The sequence below is a fragment of the Ursus americanus genome, chromosome 18 (genome assembly GCF_024610735.1).
Source record: "Ursus americanus isolate L20-20 chromosome 18, mUrsAme1.1.p, whole genome shotgun sequence".
Classification (NCBI taxonomy): domain Eukaryota; kingdom Metazoa; phylum Chordata; class Mammalia; order Carnivora; family Ursidae; genus Ursus; species Ursus americanus.
Genome location: NC_142144.1, coordinates 4,852,060 through 4,877,541, shown reverse-complemented (window position 1 = coordinate 4,877,541; position 25,482 = coordinate 4,852,060). Strand labels below are relative to the sequence as shown.

The window sequence follows — 25,482 nt, the reverse complement described above, 5'->3', positions numbered from 1 at the left end:
TCCTTCCTCGCAAAGCAACTCTTCAAGTTTTCTACCAGGTCAAAGACTGGAACTCCCCAAGGGTCCTCTTGGGGACGGAAGAGCACACTGGAGACTAGGACCAGGTCTCAAGTTTGGAGGTCTTTTCACAGGGCATAGAAAAAGATTCCCTGCTGCTTAGCGGTCCCTACTGAAACCCATACAGTCTCCACAAAGGAGGGCTGGATCCCTTCCTCCCTAGTGTGCTGGGAAAACACAGGCCTGCTCCGAAGCCCAGATCTGCCACCCACTTGCCAGCTGATCCTGGCAAGGCTCGGTTCCTTTGCACTCCGGCTTCTTCTTCTATAAACTGTGCTAATACCACTGCCGGGGACCAGAGTGTGAAGACTAAATACGGTGGTATGTGAAGCTTTAGCCCAGAGCATGCCACACCTTAGGCTCTCAGTAGTTTTTCAAGGTTTGCAGACACAAGTGCTACAGACACTGATGGAACAGATAAAGCCTAAAAATAGACGTCTAAATTAATAGGAAATATTTTTAGCCACTGGAGACTTGAGGCTGTTGGAAAGGGAACAGCGGATGCCTCCCTTCCTCCTCCTCTCTACAGCCCCACATAAGGGCCATGGCCCACACCTGCTCTAAAAGCTGAGAAGGTGAGGCCCCCGGCTCCGTGGCCAGGCAACACCACTCATCTGTTGCAGTGTGCGTGGATGCAATCCTACTCTGCATTCTGGGTTCAGAGAATTCCAAGAAAAGGAAAGGAGAGGAAAGGGTGTGAGCCCAGAGCGGCACGCTGCTCAAGTCCAGGTAAGGTGGGTGCAGGGGAAAGGCCAACAGCTCTCTAAACACTTGCCAGTGTGGAGGGAGAGGCGCAGAGGGAAATGTGCCCGGCGTTGCCGTTGGCGGTCCCCTCTAGTAGCACCCTGCTTTCTCACGAGTGCATGACAGATGGGAATGACCTCACCAGCCCTCCAGAGCCAGCTCTCCCTCCAGCTGGGGGATGAGACCACCCTAGGCTAGGACACAGGCTGGGTGACACCCAGCAAGGAGTTGGCGGACAAGGCCCACCCAGCTGCCCTCGGGGCCACCCTTGCTGCATTTAACCATTCTCCCTTCTTTGAGGGTGGGCGCCATGCCAGCTGGGGCCGACCAGATGCTCTCATTTGGAAGTTTGGAATGGAGAGTCAATTCCTAGTTGGTGGAAGTTCTCTGTTGGACGCTTCACCTAAGGCCAGGGAGCCCTGGGGCTGTGTGGCCCAGGTGACCACACACCTATCCAAATGGTGATGGCCAGTCTGCCAAAGAAAGATGGAGCAGAAGTGTGCCAGTCGGGGGGGGACGGGGCAGGGCACAGAGAGATCGGCGATGGGGAGCAGTGGGGGAGCCCAGCAGGCTCTAGTAGGACTCTACTTAGGAATTTGATGTCAAACTGACAGTTGGAAAACATTCCAACTACAAAAATCTAAAATTTCAGCTCCACCCCTGGACACTAATAACATCACAGATTAAAAATATGTGGTCTAAGAACTGTCCTGAGCAGCTCCAACCAGGCAACCTGGGGTTCTAAGTCATTTCGTGACAGTTCATGTCCGCAAACAGAAGACAGAGGGGTACCAGGAACCTCTCTGAACAGCAACCCTGCACACTCTCAGGGATCCTCAGAAAACCCCCCCGTGGGCGCGGTGACATCTAGTTACATTCTAACGTCCGTCCTGCTCTGCCCGGATGTTGCTGTAATGCTGTCCTGAGGCTGTGACACTCATTTCTCTTTGTCGCTGGGTGTTCGGGCTAAACACTTGGGCTCTGGGGAGGCCTGGCCTGAGATCTGAGAGAGGCCGTAAGGAGGGCTCGGCTCATTAAGCTCTACAAACCATCACCAGTACCGACAGACAAGCCTCCTGGAAGAGTCCACATACCGCGGCCCCGTCTTTTATGAAATTATGAGGCCACTGGTTTGACTCTGGCCTAACGCTCACGGGCTTAGATAAAACCGCCAGCATCTTAGGGTACAGAATGTGCTTCCCGACAACAGCTCGACAAAAGCTTACTGTGTTTGTTTTTCTTCTCTGGTAGAGGAGGCGGTTTTTCTGGGTCACCCGTTGATTCAGGAACAGTGAAATCACCCACAAATTCGACAGAGGCGGAGGACCCTCCTTGCTGAAAGGGGAGAATAGCAGCAAAGGGCGTGAAGGGGACGGACGGGACCGAGGCTGGGTTCTGCAGGTCATCCTCAGAGATGTTGTCGTACTGGGAGGGGTGCCGCTCGTAGGACACCCTGCAGCCAGAGCTGTCCGTGGTCTGGGAGGCCGCACTCCTGCGCTTCTTCTCGGGGAGAGCAGGCGGCGTGTCCATCTGCTGTCCTGGGGCCAACGTTCCCTCTGGCTGGGGACAGCCGCCAGATGCTGGAGGCAACTGGAAAGGATGGCCAAGAAATGGAGACCCAGCCTCTCCCAAGGACTCCGGCAACGGGCTAAGGTTACAGGCCACTTGCTGAGGTATCTGGTCTGCGTTAGAGAGGTCTTGCTGAAGGAACTCGTAGTCAGGGTCATAGTGATCTGTTCACAACAGGAAAAACACTGCCTGTTAGCCACAAGGCCTGCAGAAAGACGCGATCCACCTCTCTGCTTTACCCAATCCCGTTCACTCGTGTGCGACACAAACACGATTCCCATCTCATCTCTATGCTTTATTTTATGTTCCTCATTTTTCTCCCTGCTTGAAAACGTAAAAGCAAGTGGGAAAATGGCTGTTTGCTACCCTGTTCTTTGTATCTTCCTGTATTTTTTGAATTTATTAAAAAAAAAAAAGAAAAATGCATGACCACTGAAGACGATGTGGCCAAAAAACCCCCAAACAAACCATAGGAAGAAAATAAAAATCATCCAAAATCTCATAATTTAACTATAATCTGTTTACCTTTTAATGTATTTTCTTAAAAGTCTTTTTCCCCCTAGGATTTTTTTTTTTTTTAAACCCAACTAAGAAAACACTCTGTCAGTGGTCTTGGATTTTGTCCGTTGATCGATGTACTGTGACTGACTTTTCAGTCCCATGTCACTCCACCAAGTGGGTGATCTCCTACCACTGCGTTTCCAGTTTACCGCTACTCTCAACGATGCTGAGATTAACATCCTTGGATAGAAATCCTGCTGTGAATCTCTGATTAAGATAAATCCCAAAGTGGAATGTCTAGCTCATGGGACAGGAACAGCGTAATGTCCCTGAAACCTCCCACCAAGCCGCCTTTCAGACTTTCCTCTGGCCCCATGGCATGCATCCCGCGCCGACAAGGAGGTCAGCAAGAGCTGCCCACTTGCCGTCACCCTCTTGTCAGAAGTCGTCAGGGGCTCTCCCCCTCATCTACACCTCTGAGCACAGATGGCTCTTCATGTCGGCAAAGGGAGTCCAAGTGCACGCTGACAGATGAACCATAACAACAGCGACCATCTGAGCGTCCCTACGTGGATGCACGTGGTTGTTTCATACAAACTTCCCACCCCCTTCAGAGAGGTGGGTATTGGTACCCTCACTCTGCAGACGGGGACACAGACTCTGAATGACTTGGCCAGGGCCATATGACCGATGACTGGCCTCCCCGTGTGACCCCAAAGCAGCCACCAAGAAATGATGAGACAGGAGGCATGGCCAAGATGCCCAGCGCTCACCTAGTGTTTCACAGCTTGTGTTCCGGGAGCACTGGCCGCTGTCCCTGTCCAGAGAGGACAGCTGCTCATCTGACTTGCTGAGCTTGCCTATGCTGCTGCACGGGGACAGGCGGGGCGACTCTCCGCCGTACGAATGGCTGCCTCCTGAGAGTCGCCTCTGTGTGTAACAGTCCACGTCAAAATCCTCGTGTGGAAAAATAAAAACAAGCCCAAGTCACTTCTGAGACACGGTGGCAGAGCCAGGGGAGAGGAAGCAGTACATTTACTTAGAGAAGGAGACTACCAGGCTCTGAGGCTGGCTGGATAGAAGCAATAAAAAGCCAAGTCTGTGACTTCTGAGAAAGAGGCCTTTGGAGCACCGGGGCTGCACAGCCCAGCTCCGGGGCTGCGTGGCCAGCAAAGGCCCTGGGGCCCGGCTCAGCTGTCCTCAGGAGACACTCCTCGGCTCCAGCCTCGCCACCCCTGCCCCCTCTCCCATGTGGGAACTTTTCCCAGGTCCTGTAGTCCTGTCGAGAGAGGGAGCAGTCCTTTCATTGCCAGGGGCTGAAGACCACTGGGTTTCTTTTAGCTTCACGATTAAAGTTTCCAAACCCAAAGTCTTCCTCTGCCTTGCCAGGCGGGGCTACATTACCTGCCTATTAATTCCAACAGGCAAACTGGAGCCACTGGTGGCTCGACTCATGGGGGCAACGACAGCCACTCGGGTCGGGGATGGAGCTGACTGTCTTTTCTTCGGTGGCAATGCTGGTGGAGGACTGAAATAGATAAAGAAAGCCTATCAAATCCAATAACCGAATAACTGAATAACCCAAACAAAAGCTCTTTCTTTAAAAAGATATTAGGCTACAGAATGTGGGATTCTCTTTTTTTTTTTTTTAAGATTTTATTTATTTATTTGACAGAGATAGAGACAGCCAGCGAGAGAGGGAACACAAGCAGGGGGAGTGGGAGAGGAAGAAGCAGGCTCATAGCGGAGAAGCCTGATGTGAGGCTCGATCCCACAACGCCGGGATCACGCCCTGAGCCGAAGGCAGACGCTTAATGACTGCGCCACCCAGGCGCCCCAGAATGTGGGATTCTTTTATTATCAGACACTTCACACCTACTTTTCACACTTTCAACTCCTGTCCCACTCCACCGCTGCCAAAATAAAACCTACCAATGCCAAAAAACTAAAAATCAGAAACATCCTTTCTTTTCCTTCCATCATAAATTGTACTAAGGCTAAAAGGCGCTCCCTCCACTGGGAGTTCTTGGAGCGTGTGGCAAGGGAAGGTACCAGGGCCCTGCTCACGTCCTCCGCAGACGCCCTTCCCAAGGAAGATCGTGATTCCAAAGCTTCTGAAGAGCGAGGGGCTGGGGTCCAAGTTCTTACCCTACTGGCACCATCTTCCTGTTGGTTCATCTACCCATCCTCTCCTCAGATTGTATCTCAAGTAGAAGAGGGTGCCGGGGAAATAAAAATTACCTGTTATCAACCACCCGAATGCCAGGTAAGGGAGGCTTTGGGGGTGCGACCTCCTCATCTGTAGAGTCTGGGAGTAGCTCGGCCGACTGGGACAGGCCAGTTGTCTTGTTTAGAATCTCCATCTCTCGATCTGTCAGGGGGAGCTCAGACTGGCTGGAGGATGAAAAGAATTTGGGATTACGGAAGGTTATAGAGAACACGCAGGTTCTGGCAGGGGGAGAAGGGGACTAGGGCATGGAGACGATGGGGGGCACCGGGCTGAGGCGCAGAAGCCCTGCACACTACGCCTGGAGCTCCACGGCAGAGATGGGGTTTCGAGTCTGGTTTGACCACCAACACATAGCAGGAGCCCGGCCGAGTCCCCCTGACCGCATCTCAGCGTCCTTGTCTGCAAGAGGAAACCTCAGACTACATGACCTAAAGGCTCTCCAAATGCTCCAAATTTACATTTTATATTTTTTCTAGGCACTTGTAGAACTTGTTGCAAGGCCTTAAAACTGTCCACATTGCCCTCAGCTTACTTTCTTGATAAAGCTAAACGCTCTCAAGCCAAATCCCCTAAACCCAACCCTTCAAAGCTCTTTCCAACGATGACAGGAAGTTGCCCCGGAGAAGCGCAGGTGTGGGTCACGTGCACGCCCACGTGGTACCCTGAGAGTCACACTGACTGTTAGCGCTGAGATCAGGCAACACTTCAAAACGTGTGAGCTACATACACTTTGAAGTAATACGGATACTCGCCCAGAAGTCGCTGAGAAAGGGACACGGGCCTCCAACAGCCTACCTGCTTTGGCTCCCACTCTCTCTCCAGTGACCGGGCGGTTTAGTCAGAACTCACCTGTCGGGTTTGCAGGCTGGGGAACTGGGTTTCACTGGGCTGGTTGGAGACGGATGCCCCTGCTTCTCGATGGTAAGTCTGACCAGCTCCTAGACCCCACACAAGAGAGAAGTCATGAGGCGCCAAGAAAGCTCCTCTGCTTGGTTTTCACCACAAGTAGGTCACTCGTTTGTCCTCCACCGCCTCGTCTCTTTTCGTGCCTACACATTTTCCGCACACCAGAAATGCAAGTATTATTTGACTTAGATAAGCTGCACGACTTCCCAAAATGTCCCCTACCCTCCAAAAATACCTTCATAGCATGTTGACAAGTTTCAAATGCATAATGGCACTTCCTCTTGGAAGGGGAAATGACGAACCCCACGGTCTCAAAATGACTAAGTTCAATACACAAATTAAATTCCAGTGGAACAGATTCCCAGTCAGTGTGTGCGTGCTGGGGGGAGCGCGGAGAACGCCTCTTTAGTTCCGAAAAGCCATCGCATCCTGTAACGTGTGGACGCTGCCTACGCGAACGAGCAAACCTCTGGCGTGAGGAAGGGGTTTCCCGTGGAGAGCCGGCGCCGGGCGTGGCGGCGGCGGGTCTACAGGGATGACTGGCTGGTGTCTCTGTCAACGGACAGAAAGTTAACGGCACATCACCCAGCAGAGACAGGACTTACGAAAAAATATATTTTAATAGAAAAAAAAAAAAGAAAAATGATCAGGACCTACATCCCCCCCCCCAATTAGACTGCATCTGATGGGTTCTGATGATCACGAATCCCCGTGGACGCACCGCTCACCAAATTCTGCCGCTGTCTCTGGTCCGTCTGCCCCACCCAACACTGCTTCACTTCTATTTCTTAGATCACCTCTGCCGAGAACTCGGTATAAATGGGACCACTGCAGTATGCAGTCTTCTTCTTCTTCTTTTTTTTAATAAAGATTTTATTTATTTATTTGACAGAGACAGCCAGCGAGAGAGGGAACACAAGCAGGGGGAGTGGGAGGGGAAGAAGCAGGCTCCCAGCGGAGAAGCCTGATGTGGGGCTCGATCCCAGAACGCCGGGATCATGCCCTGAGCCGAAGGCAGACGTCCAACGACCATGCCACCCAGGCGCCCCAGTATGCAGTCTTCTGCGCCCATCTTTTCTGAATAGCTTTATGGGTATCTAGTCCCCAAGCCATAAAATCCAGCCATTGACTGTGGACAGTCTGACGGTTCTTTGTCTGCTCACGGAGCTGAGACACCCCAGCACAGCTGCTTTTGCGACTTCACATCCCCTACAACAGAAACTGTACCCGTTACCAGTCCCTCCTCATTCCCCCCGGCTCCACGGCCCTACTCGGTGTCTCCGTTCTGTTCGTCTTCTTTTGCTCAGTAGGACACTCGCTGTTTTTGTGAGCGTGAGTAGTCTGTTCTTCTCACTGCTGAGCTGTATTTCAATGCATGGGCAAACCTCCGTTTCCTTACCCAGTCTCCTGTTGGTGGGCGCCTGGATAGGACCTATTTGTGTAGGGAGGGGAGCGGTTCCAGCTGCCAGCAAGACTATTTCTGAAGTTACAGAGGAGACAGCAACGGGCATAAATGGGCAAGAGCAACATGTCCCTAAATCAGACGGCAAAGCCTCTCTACACTCAACATGCCACACACAGGAATCACAACATGCACAGTGACAAGAGAGCGAATATCCTCCCCAGAGCAACGATTCTTTCAGAAACACGAAAACCAGAAAAAGGATGAATACACCAAAACTAATACCAAAGAGGAAACTCACAAATGTACACACCAGTGCTCAGTAATCAGAGACGCTCCAGCTTTGACGGTGATAAAACAGATATCTTCCAGACATGGTGGGGGGGAGTAATGCTTTGAACGGCCTCTTTACAGCATGACTTGTCAGTATGGGTCCAAATTAAATATCTGTCTTTTTATAATAATTTGGTCAAGGGGAAAGGTCACAGAGGTGTGGAAAAAATAAGCTACAAAGGATGGTCATCACAGCATTATATGTAATAGATAAAACTAGACTACTAATACTCCATAATTCAACAGTTAATACTGAGAGCTGATTATGTAAATTACGATAGAACCAAACAATAGTATGGCTATAAAATACCCAAAATTTTATTGTTTCTGTTTCTATGCATCTTGTAAATTTTCTACGATAAACATGTATTACTTCTGAAATGCTAATTAAAGAAACAAAATACAACCAAAGGCATACACAGTACAACCGGGATCAGCGCCACCCCCCCCCCTTGTGTCAGCCGGTGCCTATTCCTGGAGAAACACAGAGACGTGAGCTAAGAGTCAAGTACTAGAGGAAGAAAGGAGAATGTTCACATGTTCCTGTTACCACAGTTTAGAAGTTAAGTGAGATCTCGTGGACAGCTAAAGACGAGCTCTCTAGCTGATCAAGGGCAGGGTAAGACGGAAAGATGGGAGACAGACGACGTGCTGAGGAGGGACAGCAGGCAGTGGGAGGGCGGGAGAGGCAGCTCGTCAGCAGGCTGCACGAAGAGCATCACAGAATCAGAGGGGTCAGAGGGCCAGACCAGAGTGTTCCGGAAGGCGCACATCCACGCTTACCCTCCTCTACAAGCGGGGCGAAAGAACAGAGAGAAGTCTGCAGACTTATATCTGCTGACGCAGGAAAAAAATTCCACTAATTCTTCACCGATCACGAGCAATTATAATTAGAATGTCATCTTTCTGGAAAGGCAGCTGTGTGAACTCGACTAATGAGCAATGGCACAAGAGTCACAGAATGACAGGCGCATATGTGCAGGCGTGTGCCCGAATTCCAAGGCCGTGGCCTGCAGAGGGTGTTAAAGGGGCAGGGCGCTCTTCTATCCCCCACCAGCCTTCCGTCCCAAACAGTGAGACAGCAGAGAACCCTAAGACGGTGTGCATCCCTGGCTCCTGTGCCAGCGACCCTAACCTCATTCAAAGCTGACCATCTGTAACGTGGCAAGAGCCTGACTCCTCCTGCGAACGGCAGAATTTCTGAGAGGGATGTCAGGCTTTCCAGTCCTCGTGAGGCACAGGTTTGAAGGCTGGCAAAGGCAGCACCAGACTGTGTCCACAGCCGGCGACTGTAGCCAGACAGTTACCAGGTCACTGAAAAGCAGTTTTCAAAAGCCAAAAGGTATTTGGAAAGGTATCTTTCTAGGTGCATCATACGTATTTGGTGCCCATTTTATTCACACTGGAAACGATCCTAGGGATGTTTCCCTCTTAAATGACCTTCAGCACGTCCATATGAGCTGTGGTGCTCAAGTAGGAGACACAGGCCCATCTGCTCCCGTCTTCTCCTTGGCACTGAGACAGAGCTCCTGCCTGGCAGAGAAGACACGGGCCGCACAAGAAAGGGCTCCTCACGAGATGCGCCCACGGGCACCACTCACATCTAAGACTCACTGCCATGCTGCCCCCGCCACAAGGACACCACAGCGTGGCCGATGCCCTCCAGGTTCCCATACACTATAACGGAAAAGCGCACCATTCTACAACCAAGGGTCTGCCACGCCGGCCCCCGCCCCATCCCAACCCCTCACTGTGTATCCTCCGGCACTCTCTGGCCCTGCGAGAATTCTGGGCTCAGGCCATGACACGGCTGCTCTACCGACCAGTCCTTCACTAAGTACGCTGAGTGTGGCCACCAGTGGGGACATCCCTGTACTGAAGCAGCAGAATGAAATCACAGGGGTGTCCAGCTTTTTTATGGTGACACAAAGGGACCTTCCCACCCACATCCGAAGTGTGAGGCGCGTGAGGCAGCAACAGAACAGAGGAAGCGTCCCTCTCCTGCGCAGTCGAGAGTGGCGGTGCCCCGCGGGCAAGGCGCACCAGCGGGCTGCGTGGTGAGGGACTCCTGAAGTCAGCTCTCGGGGGCTCCGTCCAGCCACGAGGCACTGGCTGGCATCCCTCGAACGGTCTAAAGACAGGGCAGCCAGAGACCTCGAATTCAGTGTGGGAGGAAAAAAATTAAGATACGGGTTTGAGGAGGTTAAGTGAAAACCTCGGTGGTCCTGAATGTGAGTTGGAAGTACCAGTAAAAACTCTAGATGTGTTTTGTCTTAGAGAAACTAACCGTGTGACCAAGTAGTAGCAAGGAGAATGTCGGCCCTCAGTGCGGTCTCTACATACCATTTCCCAGCAAAGGGAACCAGGGCTCGTTCGAGGAATGGCTGATTCCAGCTCCGTGGTAAGAAATGGACAAGATGACCTATAACTCAATAATAAAAAGACAACCCAGCTAAAAACTGACCAAAGAATTTGAACAGACATTTCTCCAAAGAGAGAGAGAAATGGCCAATAAGCACAGGAAAGGAGACTCAGCATCCTTAGCCCCAGGGAAGCACAGATCAACGCCACCGTGGGATCCCACTTCGTGCCCACCGAGACGGCCGCGTCCAAGAGACCAGTGGGAACCACGAGGATGTGGAGAAGCTCGAGCGGCTGGACCCCGCAGAAGCTGCTGGGGGGGATGTAAGATGACGCCGCTGCTGTAGAAAACACAAGATCAAACGCAGAGTTAGTGTGTGACCTGGCAACTGTGCGCCCAGGTATACAACCAAGAGAAAGGAAGGGATCCGTCCCCCGAAACACGTGTACAGGAGTGCTCACGGCAGCATTACTCCTAACTGCCGGAAGGCAGAAACAACTCAGACATCCAGATGTCCACGAATACACAATACGTGGTATATCCACACGATGGGATATTATTTGGCAATAAAAAGAACACATGCTCTAACATGGGTGAATTTGGAAACCATTACACTGACAGGAGCTGGTCCCAAAAGGCCACAGAGGATACAATTCCATTTATATGAAATGTCCAGAACAGGCAACTCTACAGAGTCAGAAAGGAGACCAGTGGCTGCGTAAGACTGAGGGGACGGAAACAGAGGAGGGAGGGTATGCGGAGAACATAAAGGACATGAGGTTACTTCCTGAGGTGATGAAAGTGTTCTAAAATTGATTATGGTGATGGTTGTACAATTTGTGAATATCCTAAAAAAAAAAATCACTATATTGTACACTGTGAGAGAAATCCACTGTATGGCAATTAGATCTCAATAAAACGTTTCCCACCACCGTCACCACCACGCCCAAATAAAATAAGTATCAGAGGAGCCTGGAATATCTTTTCATACCAAAAGGTAAGAAAACTACCACAGACCTCTAGGGTCATGTCACAGGGAACTCAGGAAACAGCCTGAAGACGTCCTCAGTGGCCCAAGATGGGGCCTGGGCACCAGGAAGAGTGAAAACGCAGTGGACCGGAGCGTGGCCGGCATGGTCACAGCCATGAGTTCAAAATGGTATCTGAAAAAGCTCAGTTCACTGGTCATGTTAAAGGGTGCTAGGAAACACTCACTATTTCAATAACTGGTAAATAAGGGAAGGAACAAAGCACTGATCCTGCCTTTTCTCCGAGAATCAGAACTCAGGATAACCACAAATTGACACGGGAAATCTGCCATTTAAGTGTATCCCAGCAGAGTCACGATGAAAGACAGGCACAAAGAATTAGAACGTCATCATTTGGCAACCCCTAATCAATTAATGGATCCAGGCAATACTCATCAACGGCTACTAACATCAAAAAGGGAAAGATGCCTCTCGATGGAGGTGCGGGGCGGCACCTAGGAAGCACTCAAAATACGAAAACCCGAATCTCACTCAGCCTTTAATTGTACAGGAAATTCCAGGGACAGAGGATCGTGCTGAATGACACGGCGCAGACGTCATCAGCACGGTCCAGAATGTGGGGGACTTTCTGCAGCAGCAACCAAGCCCTTCTAAAAAGACAATTAAGTTGCAAGGACAAAAACACAGAGAAAAGGGATCTTCAGACGCATATTAACGAACTAGTAAGTGTATGAGCTTTATTCTTTTTAAGATTTTATTTATTTGAGAGAGAGAGAGATGGCAGAGCACAGAGGCAGAGGGAGGGGAGGGAGCAGGCTCCCCGCTGAGCAGAGAGCCTGACATGGGACTGGACCCCAGGACCCTGAGATCATGACCAGAGCCCAAGGCAGACGCTTACCCAGCTGAGCCACCCAGATGCCCTGAGTGTATGAGCTTTATTACGTAGAGAACTACACCCTGCGTGCAGGCCAGGTCCAGCCCAGGGCTTGCTTTCTGTGAGGCCCTCCAGGTAAGAATGCTTTGTTAAGGGGGTGCCTGGGTAGCTCACGGTTAAGGGTCCGGCTCGATTTCGGCTCAGGTCCTGGATCAAGGTGGTCCCCCCCTTTTCAGGCTCCGTACTCAGCAGGGAGTCTGCTTCTGGCCCTCTCCCTTTGCCCCTCCCCCACCTCATTCTCTACTCTCTCTCTCTCTCTCAAATAAATAGAATCTTTAAAAAAATGAAAATAATTAAACAACAAAGAATACGAAAGAGAGACCAACAGGCAGCAGAAATCACATGTAGCCCGAGAGGCTTCCATATTTACCCCCTGGCCCCTCACAGAAAAAAGCTCGCCTTGTCCTAGAGCTCTGCACTAAGGCATTTACGGACGGAAGGACGGACGTCTGGGATTTGCGGGAGAGGCATCAGAGGTACAGAAAACTGGCCGTGAGCCGACAACTGTGGGAGCCACACGATGGGGCTTCACTGTACTGTTTTTTTTCTTTGTAAATGTTTGAAGTTTTTCATCAAAAAATGTAAAACAGGCTGAATGAGGAATAAAAGGGACGGCTTATTTGAGATGTTAGTGTGGCGGGGACAGCTGGTTGCCCCCACGCTACCTGTTCTCCCTTATTAATAGAATTTCAGCTGGGTATGGGACCAAATTCTGGTCAATATAATGTGACTGAGTTCTGTGAGGCCTTTGAGGAAGCATCCTTAAATGGAGAGGGCACACCCTCTTTCTCTTCCTCCTCGCTGGCTGGAATGTAGTAATAATGGATGGAGACTGAGCAGTCATTCTGGACCATGAGGTGGAATCCATGTGCTAAGGATGGCAGGAATGCAAGAGGGGTGAAGACCACATCCCTGACCATTGTATGAAAATGTCATTAGCCTCAGACTGCCTATCAGACTGTGAACTTCTTGTACACGAAGGAGAAATAAAGTTTTATCTTTTAAAAACCAGTATTATTTTGGATTTTCTTGTAGTCAAACCTAATCCTAACTGATACGGTCAGAAAAATATTTTTCAAAATATTCCTGTTGAAAGTGAAAACTGATAGAGGGAAATCTCACTAAAGTGGAGCTGGTTGGCTGAAAGGGAAGCCACACCACTGCCGTCAATTCCAGGAAGAATCATCAGTTAGAGACCCCGGCAGAGGCATCCACAACAGGAGGGAATCATGACTACAGACCCAACAGGGAAGGACGGACGCTGCTTCTCCTGGGAGAAATCCACTACCCAGCAACTCAGCCAGTGAGAAACCGCCCTCGCCCTAAACTCCTGCTTTTCTCCAGTGGACTTTGGTTCAGGACAGCCCTTCCCAACGTCCTCTGCCTTCTCCATAAAGTCATGCTCCTCTCCTTTCTTTGTTGGACTTGCCTGTGGTTTTGCTGTAGCTTGCATGTCCCACATTGCAATTCTCTGCTATTCCCAACTAAGCCTGTGTGTGCTGGTAAAATAACGGATTGTTTTATTTTTTAGGTTAACATATAGGAAGGGAGTCTGGCATGGTACACAAGCCCAATTCTGGGTGGTGATGGTTGAACGACAGAACTGCAGGTATTCCACATTTTCCTCTAAGGCTGTCAGCGTGAGACGGTTTAGTGTAAATGGTGGGGAGGGAGGAGCTGGAGGTCAGGGGAAGAGGCTTTAGGTCTGAGAATCGACATCCCTGGAAGGTCTGCAAAGAGGGCAAAGCAGAGCCCAGGGAGGTGGGTAAGAGACTGCGTGACTGAGATAAGAAGAGAAGCTGACATTTAGACGGCAAATGCAAGGAGAGCTGGGGTGCTGGTTGCGGCACCCACTGGAGCCTGAGGCGTCTGGCTCCCAACGGGCAGGTACTAGGGAAAGTTCGAGCCTTCACGTTCCTTCCCTGGGGAGTCACCATCCTCTCTGAGCCTCGGGGCCCATGAGCAGAGCACCTGCCTGGGGCAGATCAGATAATAACAGGTCTGTCTTTTGACCTGAGATGCGTGGAGAAGAGCCACGACCACTGTCAAGAACTGGTAGACGTGGGTATGAACATCTCTACGGTTAATAGTACTTACCCACAGTTTACTGGGACCTAGCACTTACCAGGTACTTTATATATATTATCTTACTTAATCTTTCTTCAGTTCTTCAGGGTAAATATTTTAAAACCTACGTGAAATTCACAGAAGTAACTTGCCCAAGGTTACAGAGCTAACAAGTGACATTTATGCAGGGCTTTAAATAATAAATGGTACTAAACAAAGTAATCCTGTTTTAAAACACTTCTTCAACCTTTCAGAAAAAGAATCCCATTTACCAACTGAATGAGTTACTTGAAAGACGGTGACTCAGTTTAAAGGAACGTGCCAACACTTCTCCTACAAGTGGGATGACGACATCCTCACAAATCTATTTTATTTCTGCACAGCCCTGTCCCTCCCAGTCAGCTGAGGCTCGCACAGCACCAAGACACGGGCTTATAAGGTGTGCTCAGCTGGATGGGGACACTGGGAGAGAAGCTGGAGGCCAGCTGGCGTGGAGGCAGGAACACAGTCGGCCCCTCACACAGAAGGGTGACGGGGAAAGCACAGGGCCTGGGGTCCAGCAGGCCCGGGTGCAAGGCACGACCTTGCCACTGCCGACTGTCTGCCGGAGCCTGTCCCCACACCTGTGAAGGGGAGATCACGCCCACCTTCAGAGTTGTTCTGAGCATGAGGAGGGAAAAAATGTCAGCTATTGTTACTATGAGGCCCCAGTAACACATGCCAACAGCACAGTGGCTGGACTGTTCCAGCTGCTGAAAGCTTCTAGGACGAGGCCAACTCCTGCACGCCCCTCTGGCGTTGGCCTGTGTCTCCCTGAGGGAAGAGTCTCTGACCACCCTGAAAAAGGAAGGTCACCCAAATAGCCAAGTAAGGCCACGTTTCTTTTATAATACTCGTCCCAGTTATAATTACAGATTACAAGCTCTGTTATCCTTTTCCCTCTTTTGATTATAAGCTGCATCGGGTCCAGGACTGTACCAGCTTTATCACTATATTCCCAAAGCCATTACACTGCCCGGGGCACAGGCGGTTCCCGAGTAAATGAGACGGAACTGAACTCCCAGAGCTCATCACCTGAAGAGTCTTCGCTCTGGGTAAAGTATTTTAAAAACAAGTGAAGAAAAGTTACTTGTTTCCAGACATGGATGGGTCCGTGATCAGTCACTTTCTCTCCCTCTCTCTCACTGGTCAGTTTGAAAGATCAGAGAACTGCTCCTTTTAGGCATGTCTTTCAGTCGACACTGTGGTGCTTTAATGATTCCATAATGGAAACGGACTTGGGAACGTGACAAAGCTCTATGCACAGAAACTCCATCTCGCCTGTTTTGGGCATCCTAACTTGTTTCGAACATCTCATTATAATCTGGCAGAAGGAAACCTGAACAATGTCACCTGCAGAACAATTTTCAATAACAGCATTTCCAGAAGGCTGGACAGGAAGAGCCGGGGCGGGGGGCGGTGAGCCAGAATCCTACACACTCTGCTGATGAAGTGTGGACTCAGGGCACGTCTCCTCCTGCCCTGCCGACCTCGAAGAGCTGCAGGCAAGATCGAATGGGATAATGCGTACGACCGCACTCCCAAACCTGGATAGCGACAAAGGTCTTGCACAACCACCACTCTGGGCTGTTACACCCTTAAGTCTCATTGGCCGAAACAGACAACGTTATTAGGACCTAATAAACTTTGGGGAATGAAGAGAACCTGGAGCCATCAGAGGAGACTTGGTGTCACCCAGCCAAGCCTCCCTCTAAGTGACCTCCACGACGCCCCCAGCAGACGTGGCGGCTACTTACCTGGCGCTGGAGGCAGGGGGCCACCAAGACTTCCCCAATGGACACAGTTCATTCTGGAGCAATTCATACCATTAAGCAATGCCTTCTTAGCTTTCCCTCTGTAGTGTTTTTACCATGTGGGGGTCCTTATTCTACTCTCCAGAGCTTCCGGGGATGTCAACAAGGAGGCAGCGTTAGGAATCTGACAGCATGGTTGAGTGGAGAAGGAATTTTTTAGAGTCCCTCAGCTACAGTTTTAGACTGAAGGGTATAGAAAGGAGGATGACACAGCTGGGGTTTTCTTGTTTTTTTAATCCCCCCAAGCCAAGAGATTAGTTTCTAAAGCATACACCTAGCACCGCAAAATTAGTAAAAAAAAAAAAAAAAAAAAAAAAAACCGCAGCAAAAGCCTGAGTGCTTAGTATGTGCCAGGCATTGTTCTAACAACCCTGGGGTATATGGCACTATTATTACACCCGATTTATGGACGAGTTAATTAAGGTACAGAGTCTTTGAGTATATTGCTCAAGGTCACAGATTAGTAAGTAGTGAACTTGGGATTCAAACCCAGCCAGGCCCCAGACTAGCCCTCTTTCCACTACATAACATAGCCTCACGAAATAGCAGGATCTCTACTTGCCCACTGCTCACGGCCCTAATCTTGACCCAAAGGCCCTCACCCACCTCATGCTTACACTCTGCCTTGTTCCTCACCCACTAGGACTTATTGTCTCTAAATCAGAGTTTGTCCCCCGGACCCCAATTCCAGACCCTCTATGGCCTTCGCCTCCTACCTTAGCTGTGGTTCCCAATTTCCCATCATGCAGTTTCCGACTTCCCTGGCTAGTAAAGTCACAGACCGCGTCAAGGATTTCAAATCCAGACAGTTTCACTTCTTACTCATCTCAATCCCGCTTTTCTACCAAGAATCCCAGAAGTTCTTAGAACATGAAAAGGTAGCAGTTGACTTGCTGAGAATTTCGCTAAAAGTCAGTGCAAAAACAATTTCCTCTGCATTGTGTCTAGCCGGCAAGCACGCACAGCCAGAGCTGTAATACAAAGACTCACGGAAGATTTACTACGTGCTCAATAAAGGCTGAAAGCTTCTGGAAGCTTTTCCAGCTATGGAGACGAGCACTCCAAAGGCTTCTATTGCTGTGAGAGCCGTTTGTACCAGAGAGAAGTAAATGGCTGTGGGACAGAACAGCACACGCACACCAGAGACGCTGGAAGACATTTGTTCTAATGTGTTCCGTTCGGGAACAAGGTCTTGTGTGACAGATGCCCAGCATAGAGGCTGCCGGCGCCTGCATCTTACCTTCACTCCGTCCAGCACGGCCTTGATGACTCCCTTCACGGTTGTCACCGTCTCTTTATCTTCTGAGTTCACACCTTCTAGCATCACCTGGTCAGACCAACGGATGAGGTTGGCGAGACTTTGGTATACTCGGCTATAGCAGGAGGAGAGGGCTGAGCTGGGAGGAAGAGAAAAGTTTGTGAAGAAAGTTAAACATCTGGGGGCGCCTGGGTGGCACAGTCGTCAAGTGTCTGCCTTCGGCTCAGGGCGTGATCCCAGGGTCCTGGGTTCGAGCCCCACATCGGGCTCCTCTGCTGAGAGCCTGCTTCTTCCTCTCCCACTCCCCCTGCTTGTGTTCCCTCTCTCGCTGGCTGTCTCTCTCTCTGTCAAATAAATAAATAAAATCTTAAAAAAAAAAAAAAGAAAGTTAAACATCTAAAGTGTGATCATCACTTGAAGTGACTGTTTAACACAGAACCAGTTTCTCGGTGAGGAGGGCATGTTTCTCCATCTTTCTGTAAGAGCCACACCTCCTTTTTTGATAATGCCCCCCACACCCGGACCTACGCCCTTACATCCAACAAATGCTGTATGGAGCTTTATACTCTAGGCTGTTATAAAATTTTTTTTCATTTCCCAAAATTCCATCACAATAGTTTATATACTTCTGCAAACTTCACACCCCCTGCGAGATTCTGGCCTCTGTCAAGCAGTGCCCCATCTTCCCCTCCTCCTCGCTGCGAATCATCGGTCAAAGCACTGCACACTTCTTGTTCTCGATCAGACTGACATGTTAAATGTGTCACAAGGAGCCAAGAGGTGTGCAGAGTTTTAGCAGGCAGGATCCTTTACCGAAACAGTTCTAAACACGAGCTCCAACAGATCTGGAACTCACTAGAATTCCTTCTAACACGGGCTCAGCTTCCTCATCCTCTGCACTGTCTTCATGGCAGACACGCCAGAGCAGCGCACTAACGAAGAACGTTTCAGGACGACAGATGAGAGGCGAGGAGGCCTGTGGTGGGGGCGGTGCTGACTGCACACTGCGATGCCCGCATATGCACAGCAGAAGGCCCGGAGACTTCCGGACGCCTCAGTGATTGGGGAGGGGAGGCCCAAATGTAGACTTTTCAGATCTCCTACACATTTTTAAGTAACTAGAGATAATTTCCTCTAGAAATTATGGAAAAGATTATTTTTCCATTTTAAATATTATGTATTATAAGAGAGGAAGAGCAAAAACATGGAAAATTTGGGGGATGCCCCTTCCTCCACTCAAAAAAAAAGTGGGGGGACAAAAGGAATGAGGCAGACGTTTAGGAGTCAAAGACAGAATTTTGAGGAAAAGATATAATATTGTAAGATATGATTAAAACAGGTTCTAAAAGGGTACCCAGGGGGCTCAGTCAGTTAAGCGTCTGCCTTCGGCTCAGGTCATGATCCCAAGGTCCTGGGATTGAGCCCTGCATCAGGCTCCCTGCTCAGTTGGGAAGCCTGCTTCTCCCTCTCTCCTCTGCCCACCCCACCCCACCCTGTGCTTGCGCGCTCTCTCAAATAAATAAATAAAATCTTAAAGAAAAAGAAAAGGTTCTAAAAACAAAGCCATTTAAAACAAAAACCTGAACCAAACAATGCCGTGGTGAGTTCTTCAAAATCAGGTAAGGAGGAGAAAACTTTTCCAGGACGTCTACAATTTCCATCTAGCCAGTGATTTTGCTCTGTGCATGTTCCAACAGGAGACAGAACAGTCAGAAAGAATGAAAGCCAACTCCTTGAGTCCCATTAGAAAGAGGAACAGTTTACCAAAGGGGCCCCGAGAGAGCCAGGGCTTGGCTGCCTCACAGAGTAACAGGAGTGACAAGCACTTGGTGTTGGACCCACTCTCTTGGGAAGGAGGGTCGAAGGAGGGAGACAAGAACTCAATCTTCTCTGGGGGCCACACAGGAGGCGGCGCCATCCTGCGGGGGAGTGGGGGGGGTGATACACACCGCTAGCACCCTCCCCACCTTCAGGCAGGGCCAGGTGAGGCCTCTGTGAACAAAGACTGCCGCCTTCTGCCAAAGCGCCCGTGGGGGATTCCACCAAAGCACCAATCACACTGTTGAACTACTGGCAGGGATTAGCCGAAAAGGAGGCGGGGAGACATTTTTCCGTAACACTTAATTTCTACCTGCGCCGAGTGGCAACGCTTCCCTGAGAGCACCTGACGAATCTGCCCACTGTGGCCGCCCCTCACAGCATTAGCTTGGAAGCAGAATATTCCTATATTAGGGGCTAAGACATTAAGAAAGGAACGAGAGTCCTGGAAGTGTCCAGTGGACCAGTGGCTGGTCTGCTTCTGAAATGGAGCAAAGCCATCAACACTGAAGGCAAGCACGGCTCGTGTTCTCTAGCGTCTCTGGATGTCCGCAGCGTGGGAGAAGCCCCTCCGCACTGCTCGCATTCAGCAGCCCAGCTGCTTGTTCCGAAGCCGGTCTGCCACTGTCCCAGCACCCTAGGGGAGGGGGACCAAGAGCCTACCAGCTAGGACCCAAGCGACAGAGAAAGCTCCGAGCAGAAGACAGGAAAACACCTTCCCAGCTTATAAATTGCACTGGGAGGAAAGAGAGGATGGAAGGAATCAAAGAGGAAACTTCCAGGGGGAGATATCAGGGCGACCAAGAAAAATATCATTTGGCTTTGCATGAATTTCAGGAAGAAAAGTCGTGGACGTGGTATTAGCCAAAGGACTACCAGAGGAAAGAGTCATCGCTCCTTACGGCCACATCCAAGCATTTGCTTCCCTCCAGGAAATTGTTCTAGACAGTTTATAGCTAGTTTGTCAACTACAAACTAGCTATAAAACATCCCCGCAGACAAAAAGTGCCCCCAAACCACCGTGCTATCGCTTGACCCATTCCTCCAGTGTTGGTGCGTCCAGAAAGGAACTCCCCGGGCTCAGCTGCGGGCCAACGCTCTGGGAGCAGCAGTCCCAGCAGCCACACGTGGTCAGCACTGTTCCCTGCACTCCCTGAGAGGCACAGCGCCTGAGGCAGGGCACAGTGGCCAGCCCCGACTCCCCACTGCCCTTCGGTCCGTGCCCCAGAGCATTCGCACTCTCTGCTACACGACTGCCGTTGTCTCCCCCTTTTCGGGAGCACCCTGTGCCCTGGCCAGCCTCAGGCCCTTTGCTTTCCTGCTCCCCTGCCCTGACAGCCTGTCCAATTCCTACCTTTCCTTCAGGCCCCGCCCCAGCATCTCCTGCTCTGGGAAGTTTAATTGGACCATGGGGCTCTCCTCTAACTCTCCCTCCTTCAAATCCCAACAGAGCTTCCACTGGGTACCGTAAAATCAGTGCCTTACCACACGTGGGGAAGTTGATTTTTTCCACTAGATTCTAACTCTTCCGTGGTAGGGACCATCTCACGAGTAGAGGTACAGGAGAACAGTGCATAAAAAGCCATCTACACATCTGACCCTAGCAACCTGTAAGGCCCATTCCCTCAAAGGAGAACAGCGCTAGGCCCTTCTATGAGCCGGGCACGGGGCTAACTACCACGGGGACACAGTCCTCGGTCTGGAGGCCAGCACACAAAGCACTCTGTGTGTTGCAATGAACAGGGCACGACGGGACCCTCAGTATTCTCCTCTGGGACAGCAGCACGGCCTGGAGAAGCGAAGGCAGTAGCAGGGCACAGCCATACCGCTGTTTTATCCTCCGCCACCAACTGGCCCAAAGAGCACAGTCTGCAGGGGTCAGCGGAGAGTCCAGGGCGGAAGCCCCAGGCAGGGCGCTTCTTGGCAATAAAGACGCAGTTTGCACTGTCTCCCAGAAGACGAAAGCTATGCACTTCACTGCCAGTTCTGAAAGCAGTTCATAAAAGCTCAGTCTCCCGGGGCTGTATGAACATTAAACCATCTCAAGGAACTGAAAACAGAGATGCGTTTATCCTGAGCAGGTATCAGAAAAGAAACACAAAGCCAGCAGGCACCTGACAGCCTCTCAAAGAAAAAGCGCCTGCTAGGCTCTCACTTAAGATTACATTTAATATTCCTTTCCTTTCTGTACTTAACAATAGAGATGGCGGCAAGCTGCTCCCAACCTTTAAGGGGAAAATGCACTCTAGCAATAGAAGCGTTCCTCCACAAAAGCTCCCTGGGACGAAGGCGGACTCCACCCAGCATACCTGGCTTCCAGCGATTCCAGGCACTGTCTGGGAGATCCTGGTTTGACACAGTTAAATGTCTCATGAATCCATGCCCTAATGGGATTCTTCTCTATCTCCTTTGGCCTAATAAGCTAAGCAGTCAAGGTCTCTACCAGGCTGGATGTTAATAAAATTTAATGCTGCAATAAACCCAAGGAAGGGTACTAGATACGTGTCCAAATCTCAATGTGACTACTGCCAATGACCTAAGGCAAAGAAACCACCACAGACTTACCCTGTGGCTACATCCCTAGAGGGGAGAGATCTCCGTCAGGGTCAAGGCCTCATGAGCAACATCAACCTCAACCCTGGGACAACATCAGGTCATAGCTGTGGAGGGAGAGTGTTGGGAGGGAAAAGAGCCCCAAGTCTGAAGTGCCCCCAAACCAAGATGCCCATAGGTCTCCCTTCCTCTGACACAGCCAAGGACTTCAGGGCAACTCACCTGTGTTGAATTCGAGGATCGCTCTGCACCAGGGGTAAGATGGCCTCCAGCACCTTGCTGGCTGACCCTGGAAGCATCTCCAGTACCTTCTTATCAATAGCCATTTTGTCCACAATGGTCTTAAAGTAGCGCAAAGCACTAACAACTTCTTTCTCTTTCTCTTCCAGCCAGCTCAGGTTCTGAAAGGAAATGTTAAGCATAAGGAGGGAGGAGAGAGATTAACGGGAGCTATTTTGAAAAAAATAAAGTACGATTTCCTATAAACTAGCTTGAGACTGATGCAAACAGAAAAGGCTTCTTGCCGCAGAAACCAAGCCGAATCTAAGGACTGCAATCAGGATAGAGAGGCTGGGCTTGAAGGAAGGAACAGGGAGCTTGGACCAAGAAAGGGCACTGAGATACTCCTGAATTCCTTTCCTCGCACAGACTGATGTGGCCTGAGGTCTCGAAAATCGCTTCTCCCCTTCTACCACACTGAGGTATCACCGCTCATCTCATTATGTGTAGGGAGGACTAATTTGCTGACGGCTGTAGGAAGCTTAGAGAACCAACAGTTAGGTCTCATCATGGTGCATACCTATCCAGTAAATCAAGAGATCCCAGGCCTTTCAAAGATCTGAGGGACTGCGTAAGAGGGGCAGAGGCATCTGTGTTCAAAACGTGTTTTCCCAGGACCCCTCACTAGAGTCCCACATTCAGCCCAAAGATCCAGCCCCTTCCAAATGAAATGACGTGGCTCTCTCAAAGGGTCTGGAAATCCCAGGGTTAGAAGGGGCAGATGCTTTGGGGTGAAAAGGCAAGGAAGCCGGAGCAGGTGGTGATGATTCAGTCACTACTCGTGCAGCAAATGCGAACAGCGTTCACAGTCCCTCTGCTCCTGAAGGAAGCTCAGCTAGGAGGAAAATAACATACAGAGCCCTACGCTTACCACCATTCCAGTTCTCATGCCCAAATCTTTTCTCTGTGACTGCAAGATACCTCGAATCTACAGTCAGTGGGTACACACACCCCTTGGTTACTTTCCCCAGCCTCCCTCTCTATTGGCCCTAATGTCAGCGACCCAGGTCCCAACTGGCTGGCAGGGAAGGGAGATCCAGGACGATCTATAAAACGGATACCCTACCCAAGGAAAACTGATTACATGTCCAGTGCAAATTACGATTGCTGTATATGAGGAAAACAGCCACCTGTGGGCTCTTTGGGGTCCAGTGAATACATAAATAAAAGCAACCAAGGGCAAGAAGAACATTCTAGAAAAAGTTGATTTAAACAATAATCTATAAATTGATAAATAAATGGTATATAATAAGAAGTGATTATGATTCTGAACACAGCTCTTTTCTTCTTAAACAACGGGGAATGTCAGTTTAAATTTATTTGAATTGCCATGTCGAACCCGTGTGAATATCAGAAGTCAAATATACAAATGGGATCAAGAAGTAAATAGTTTCTTTGGTCAGGCAACTTCCAAAGACCTGACTCACTTTCTCTCAATAGGGTACTTCCCCAAAGGTGGTCTGTAGACCCCAAAGATGAAGTTCTCTAAGGTGGGAGCACCCCTTCCCTACTCCATCACTGGCTGCTTTACCCTAACCTTTTTTCTTTTTTTTTTTTTTACGACTGGACACCTTTATTTATTGTCCGTTTCCAAGAGGCCAGGCTCTTGTTTCCCACCTCATGGACAAGAGCTTTCTGCTCTGCCATCAACCCGCTGGGGCCAGGAAGAACGTGACTATGAAGGAATTATACCCAGACATCAGTGTGACTGAAACCCTGGCTGGCCAGTCTGGCTAGAGGACCCTGACCACAGCCCTGCCATCTCAGCACATCAGGACATGTCTGGAGCCAGGGATGATGAAAGATAGGGAGGAAGCAGGAAACATTGTAAGAAAATGTGTCATCAGGTTTGCTAGGGAGAAAGAGGCTGACCTGGAGATGGGGGGCACCCAAAAGGGGCAGGAGGTACTTCTGAGCACAAGAATCTTTCTGTCATTTGCAGAGAGATCAAATGAGCCACTGAAGAACCAGGCTGCGCTGGGCTCCTACGAAAGGAGCCGACAACTTAGCAGCGTAACCCTCCAGCAAACTGCACTCCCAGAATCAATGGCCTCCAAGCACTGTCTGTTCATAGCCCCTCTGCTCCTTAACAGCTCTGGCGTCTTGCAAATGCAGCCAGAAGAGTTTACAGTGAGACACCCAGATGGAGCACGTGCTAGAACTGGGAACCCAAAGCCTTGGCTCTGCTCAAGTTGCCCGGCTGCACCAGGGCGGCCCCTCCCGCCGTGGGGGATGACGCCACCATCCATCCACAAACCTGGAAACTCCCTGAGGGTCGTGGTGCCGGGGGAGGGCCTACACCCGAAGCCACTGCTGGGCTTGGGGACCACTGGCTTCAGCCTCCTCATCTGCAAAACGGGGACGCCAATACCTAACCTGGGTAATCTGAAGAGCCTGATGTGGGGAAATGAATGAGAAAGCACATGGAAGTAGTTCATAAAATCAAACCAGATTTTGACTGCGAAAACTTGGGCCAGAGCCCAAACTCCATACATGAGGAATGATAAAAGCTTTTGCATGCAGTTATGGTAAGGAGTAAACCTAAGGCAGGGCCTGGGCAAAGAGAGGCCCTCAGGAAGCCGTAGAAGAATCTGAATCTGCCCTATCTACTGAGCTGCAGTGTCCCCTGTATTTAAACAGGGGATGCTGGGACGCCTGGCTGGCATGCGCAGAAGAGCACGCGACTTGTGATCTCAGGGTCATGAGTTCGAGCCCCACGCTGGGTGTGGAACCTACTTAAAAATAAATAAATAAATAAATAAATAAATAAATAAATAAATAAATAAATAAATAAATAAATAAATAAAACCGGGAATGTCATGCACATAAACTAGGATTAAAATGAGAACATATACGGAAATATTCTCTAAGAGGTAAGAGAGCTCGTAAGTAATCAATAATGATGGCAGCAAGTGACAGACGTATTTCCACATTTCTCCGACAGCGTCTTCTAAGTTCACACGTGTTGGCAGAGTCCCCAGCACTTTCAGTTCTGCCTGTAGGCTTTTACTCAACGAGAGGTTCGTACTCACATGGTCTCGGGCAGCTGACCTGGGGCAGAGCAGAGTAATTCAACCCTTCTTAAAGGGCGACAACCAAAAACCGGGGTAACATTCTTCCCCTGGGTAAAGATGGTACCTGCAGCCCCCTGCTACCCAACGGGCCCTCAGCTGCCGCACTGCTGACATCCGGGGTGGAAATTCTCTGTTGCAGGGAGGGCTGTCCTGCATAGGGTGTTCATCAGCATCCCTGGCTTCTACCCACCAGACCCAGGAGCACCTGCTTTACCTTCCTAGTGGTGACAACCAAAAATGTCTCCAGACACTGCCAATGTCCCCTGGAATGTGCAGGAACCCACACTGAGTGAAGGACACTTTCACACTGAATGTCCCCCCACGACCTCTCTTGGAGTGATGAAGAAAGGGGGAAAAGTTCCAAGAACTGCGTGGCCGAAGCAGTCTCTTATCAGAGCTAACAGCAGAACACGGTTGCTCTAAGTCGTTCTACTCTGGGCTACCTGCACTATACTACACGGCCGCGGACACCCTGCTCGGGGGTTTTGTTTTTTAACCAAACTCAGCTCCAAGAGGTTGCTAAACAGGCTGAACCAGAAAAGAACTACGGTGC

General features: G+C 50.1%; 1 protein-coding gene and 1 long non-coding RNA gene across 19 annotated transcripts in view; one reads left to right on the top strand and one right to left on the bottom strand.

The window, feature by feature from the left end:
• The window catches only part of RAPGEF1 (Rap guanine nucleotide exchange factor 1), a 131,645-nt gene that overhangs the window by 37,831 nt on the left and 68,332 nt on the right, over window positions 1-25,482 (bottom strand). For 17 of the 18 annotated variants that reach the window (XM_045771206.2, XM_045771208.2, XM_045771219.2 and 14 more), the window contains 7 exons: window positions 21,799-21,977; window positions 17,188-17,344; window positions 5,951-6,039; window positions 5,113-5,265; window positions 4,276-4,399; window positions 3,645-3,828; window positions 2,028-2,534 (listed from right to left, as the gene is read on the bottom strand). In XM_045771206.2, the coding sequence (XP_045627162.1) occupies window positions 2,028-2,534; window positions 3,645-3,828; window positions 4,276-4,399; window positions 5,113-5,265; window positions 5,951-6,039; window positions 17,188-17,344; window positions 21,799-21,977 (1,393 nt within the window). Of the gene's footprint in view, window positions 1-2,027; window positions 2,535-3,644; window positions 3,829-4,275; window positions 4,400-5,112; window positions 5,266-5,950; window positions 6,040-17,187; window positions 17,345-21,798; window positions 21,978-24,112; window positions 25,148-25,482 lie in introns of those variants that run through there. The other variant, XM_087869243.1, reaches the window with a different exon arrangement.
• Window positions 588-2,792, top strand: LOC148108542 (uncharacterized). Its single transcript, XR_015727266.1, has 2 exons — window positions 588-786; window positions 2,053-2,792. It is a non-coding gene; the product is annotated as an uncharacterized LOC148108542 (long non-coding RNA).